The sequence below is a fragment of the Cebus imitator genome, unplaced genomic scaffold (assembly GCF_001604975.1).
Source record: "Cebus imitator isolate Cc_AM_T3 unplaced genomic scaffold, Cebus_imitator-1.0 Scaffold128, whole genome shotgun sequence".
In the NCBI taxonomy this organism is placed as follows: Eukaryota; Metazoa; Chordata; class Mammalia; order Primates; family Cebidae; genus Cebus; species Cebus imitator.
Window position 1 is genome coordinate 1,148,268 of NW_016107443.1, and position 5,421 is coordinate 1,153,688.

General features: G+C 34.9%; 1 protein-coding gene across 3 annotated transcripts in view; it reads left to right on the forward strand.

Moving 5' to 3' along the window:
• The window catches only part of CDKL5 (cyclin dependent kinase like 5), a 213,136-nt gene that overhangs the window by 73,422 nt on the left and 134,293 nt on the right, over nucleotides 1-5,421 (forward strand). For all 3 annotated transcript variants that reach the window (XM_037742797.1, XM_017540632.2, XM_037742796.1), the window contains exon 3: nucleotides 1,574-1,608. In XM_037742797.1, the coding sequence (XP_037598725.1) occupies nucleotides 1,574-1,608 (35 nt within the window). The remainder of the gene's footprint in view (nucleotides 1-1,573; nucleotides 1,609-5,421) is intronic.

A 5,421-nucleotide genomic window follows, 5' to 3' on the forward strand; every position in this document is an offset into this window, starting at 1 on the left:
AAAAAAAAAAAAAAATCTGTCAAGCAAAATCTACATTTTTGTAGTTTAGACAGTGTATTTTCCACCCCATAGAAAAACTGGCATAGGCAGTTAGAGAATTGGACAATTGCCTGGCAATTGTGGGGTTAAGTTAGATGGTTATAATGGCTGGTTCTGTGCTAACTGTGACAACAGGATTCATCCATCTCTACCAAAGTGAGGGAGACTTGTTCAGGTCCTGTAGACTCTATTGGAGACACATTTCCCAATTTTGTCTCCCTGAAGCCCCCTTCTCGTAGATGAATGCAGGCTTGCCGGTCTGCTAATGTTAATGTTCTTGATGTTTTTGCAAAGCTCAGCTATCATTCATTACATTTTGATTCTCTTAATTAGATTTTTCACACTATATTTTTAACCTCAGTTTCCTGGGACCTCGCTGTCAACTCTGTTCTACTTCTAAGGAAGAAGCCTATTGCCTCGATAATAGGATAAGTAACCCCAAAGGTGGTTACTTATCGAAATACACCAAAGAAAATAATACAAAGAAATACATGTGGCCTTTGTGCATGAAGTGAGTCTTTATGGCGAAAGGTAGCAAATCCTACTAGCTATTAATTGGAATACTGAGGCCTGTACCATTTCGCCAGTCAGGAGAGACATTCAGTTGGGTGTGGTGGTGCATGCCTGTAATCCCAGCACTTTGGGAGGCTGAGGTGGGAGGATTGCTTGAGGCTAGGAGTTTGAGACCAGCCTAGGCAACATAGCGAGATCATGTCTCTACAAAAAAACGTAAAAAAAAAAAAAAAAGAGGGGCATTTCAGTATCCTAGAGGAAGATTTTAGATTTTAATGTCTCATAGAACAGACAGTGTATTTGATGAGCTCTGTGCTTGAGTTTACTATTGGGATGTCATTAGCTCTTAAGGTTTGGTTTTGTTTTGTTTTGTTTTGTTTTGAGATGGAGTCTTGCTGTGTTGCCCAGGCTGGAGTGCAGTGGTGTTATCTCAGCTGACTGCAACCTCTGCCTCCCGGGTTCAAATGATTCTCCTGCCTCAGTCTCTTAAGTAGCTGGGACTACAGGAGCCCCCCACTATGCCCAGCTAATTTTTGTATTTTTAGTAGAGATGGGGTTTTGCCATGTTGGCCAGGCTGGTCTTGAACTCCTGACCTCAGGTGATCTGTCAGCCTTGGCCTCCAAAAGTCCTGGGATTACAGGCATGAGCTACCATGGCTGGCCTAGCTCTTAAGTTCCAGCGAATTTTTTGAGTTAATTTTCAAAGTTAACACCAAATCTTCATAAATGTGTAAGCCTACATTTAAACATATCTCCCATGAGATTTTCTTTAAAAAGAGAAACATTTAAAAATACTTGTTGGAGGAAATGACTTGTCTATACTCTTGATTTATAATAAATGTATAATAAAGTATGTTCCATTTGTATGTGGCTCATTATTGCATTACCAATATAGAATCTCGTCACTTTAGGAGTCATTATTATAACACTGAGAAGCAATGTCAATATAGCAGAGCTTTGATTTTTTCAAGACCTATAATTTGTATGCATGCCCTTGATTGTTTATTTCTTTTTATTGTAGGAGCCTATGGAGTTGTACTTAAATGCAGACACAAGGCAAGTACATGATTTTTAAGAAGAAATATCTATATATGTTTAACTGTTTTGAAACTAATGCAGTACTCTGTGCATATGGGCATGTACAGGTTGAGCATTCCTTATCTGAAATGCTTGGGGCCAGAAATGTTTTTTATTTTTTCGGATTTTGGAATTTTTCCATATACATAGTGAGACATATTAGGGATGGGACTCAAAGCTAGGCAGGAAATTCATTTATGTTTCATGTATACTTAATACATACAGCCTAAAGGTAATTTTATGCAATATTTTAAATTTTTGCGTAAAACAAAGTTTATGTACTTATATGTGGAATTTCTACTTGTGGCATCATATCGGTACTCAAAGTTTTGGATTTTGGAACATTTTGGATTTTGGAATTAGGGATGATCAACCTGTAATTAAAACTCTGGTTATGATAATGTTCTTTAATGAAGTAGAATTAATATGGGAATGTGGCCAGAAAGAGACTACTTTTAGAGAAGCTTGATGATGGTTGGGTAGTTCTTAGTTCTTAGTAATCACATGCTATTTTTTTTTCAGCCGACCTATGCCATACACCTCATAATGACATTTAGGTCAACAGTGGACAGCATGTACGATAGTCCCATAAGATTATGATATGGTATTTTTTGTTTAGATAAAAAACATCTATATTCAGATACACAAATATTTACTGAATATGGTACTCAGTAAGGCTATACCATGTAGCCTAGGTAGTATTAGGCTGTACCATCTAGGTTTGTGTAAGTACACTCTATGATGTTTGTACAGTGATAAAATCACCTAATGACATATTTCTTAGAATGTATTCTTGTCATTAAGTGATGCATGACTGTATAAATGAAAAGCTGCCTAATGAGAAAAGAGAAAAGGTGGTGGGATGGGAAGAAGAAAGCAAGGCAGTGACAGATTTAATTTATGTTCAAGTACTTATGAGCAAAGAGAAGGTTTTTTTTTTTTAGTATTTTTCATAGAGACCCATTAACTTAGATTGCTTGATGCATTTGAATCCAGATTTGAAGGATAATAAGGTAGGTGTTTGGATATGAGCTAAGACTTGGGATAATAGTGTGTGATTATGATTATTGGCTATAGTTGATCATCCTTAAACAGCTGTGAAATGAACCTTACTAGAAATTATTTTAGTATGATAATCAGAAATTATTCAGAGAAGTTATTTGAAGTTTCCATAGCTGTTGTTCAATAGTAAGCACGTTTTACTTGGAGAGTAACTTTCAGATGGCAAGCACTGAAACTGTAACAAACACTAGCTTAAATATTTTTCTATTATGGCATACCTAATCTGAGTATTTGGCTTTATTTGCATATTATTTGTTAGGACCAAGGTTTTGTCTGTGATGATTTTAGCAATTTAACCCAAGACATTTAAACTCTTGAATCTGTCATCTATTGAAAATAATATATGTGTGTATGTATGTAAATATGCACACACGTAAATAAAGATGATACTCTTATATTTACTTTTTCTTTCCTATTGTACAAAATACTACCTGCCTTTTGGATTTCAGCCTTCATGACGGTTAATATATTTTTGTGTTTTAAATCACAGATCTCTCACTTTCGGGCAGTGGCTTTTGTATTCTTGAAATTGGGTAGTTGAACTATTTTATGTTAATAATAGTTACCTGAAGACTTCTTTGCCATTAAATTTTCAAAAATGGTTTGAATACTATTGGTTCTTGATTAAAGATGATTAAGAATTTAAAATAATAAATGTATTAAAAATAAATTTAGCACCTTGAACACCTTGTTAAGAAATACTACTGTGGTTTGAAATTAAACAAATGAAAATCTCCCTAATAAAATGCTAAATGCTATATACTTTTAATGAGTTGCCTTTAGTTATAAGTTTCTGAAGCTTAAAAAGAAATTCCTGGGTGGATATTACTTGGGGGAAATAGGTTATTAGTTTCCAAGTTAAATTTGACTCTTTCTTGAACATAAAACCTTTCCTTTTATATAGTGGCTCTGTTTAGATAACATTGCAAATGGAAGCTTCAGTTCTTCTAATCTTGGGTTTTAAAACTCAGAGATTTCTGAGATATATACATATCTTACATATGTACATATACACATGCATAAATATGTATTACATATACATATATCTGGTATATATTATACATCATGTACAGAGTTCAAATGTTTTCTCGTAGTCATTGTCATACTTCAACCTGTAACCTTTTTCTCTATACTTTCATGTGACTTTAAGCTCTCCTTCTGCCTTTTATGTAAAAATTAAGTTATTATTCAAATATATTGTTTTTATCTTTCTATTTACTGATTTGTTAAAATGGTTGTTTTTGTGTACCTGGTTCTCAAAACACACACTGTTAGTGCCAGCAGAATGGGCCCAGTGTGAAAGTGGATGAGAATGGACATCTCTGCTCTTAGGAAACCAACTCTAAATGTGAACTCTGATTTTTAGTTACTCTGTGTAGGGCACTTGGAGTTACAAGGATAAATAAAACATACTTTTCTTGCCTTCATGTGGCTTTATGGTCTGTCTGAAGAGACAGAAGAATAGATATTTAAAAAAAAAAAAAAAAAAAAAAACCAAGCCTGTGAGGTTGCTGCAAATGAGATACATCTAAAACATTTCTCTCTTTGCTGTCCTTCACTACATGAGGTCACATACCAGCTCCTTAAGTGTTGTTGCTTTCTCCTTGCATGTGTCTAAAAAGATATCACTGGATGGAAAATTTAAAGCATAAATTAGTGCCTATCTCAGAGTATTATAAAACTCTTTTTTAGAATCTGCAGCTGTTTAGTCATTAGGCTTGTTATAGATAGTATATCCTTTTCTCAGCTAAAATCAGACCTTGAAATCTGTACCCCATTATCCAAAAATAGAGAATTTGATGCTTCTGGTAAGATTGACGCTTTAGGGTCAAACAAATGGATTATTATGGAACTCATGTTATAATTAAAAATGTATATATGTATATAATCTTCCTGATTGTACTCATACGTAATTAGGCCAATATATTTTGCATACCTTTAAAAATTTAGTGAAGTGTTTATAAAACTGTATAAGTCAGGTTTGTGTGATTGCTTATGTATATAAATTAGTTATCCTTTTGAAAAGGTTGGCTGTGGGCGTATATATAATTAAATAATTCTTATGTTGTTTATTTGAGCAAGTATGGAAGAAAGTCACTGTTTTAATCTGTGTACTGTTGCAGTAATTTAGAGGTCATGCTGATAAATAGGTGTATTTTGTCTTTTGTGCACAGACTTTGACACTGGGCTAATCCAGACCAAAGACCATACTTCTTAATTTACTGAAATAAATGCTGCTCAATTTAAAAGGAGAAATCTAGCTTGCACTGTTTTTTTTTTTTGACAGCTAAACAAAATTAAGCTGTATATATTTATTGCATATAGAACAATAAGTTGTTATATATACACATTGACATGCATATGACAACTCTTAGCAGTGACTAAGCTTCTTTTTAGGACTCCTTAGGACTACTCACATTTGAAACATGTTCTAGGCTGGGCACAGTGGCTCATGCCTGTAATCTCAGCACCTTGGGAGGCTGAGGTGGGCATATCACCTGAGGTCAGGAGTTCAAGACCAGTCTGGCCAACGTGGTGAAACCCCGTCTCTACTAAAAATACAAAAATTAGCCAGGAGTTGTGGCACATGCCTTTAGTCCCACCTACTCAGGAGGCTAAGACAGGAGAATCGCTTGAACCCAGGAGGTGGAGGTTGCAATGAGCCAGATCGCACCACTGCACTCCAGCCTGGGTGACAAGAGTGAAACTCCATCTCAAAAGAATTAAAAA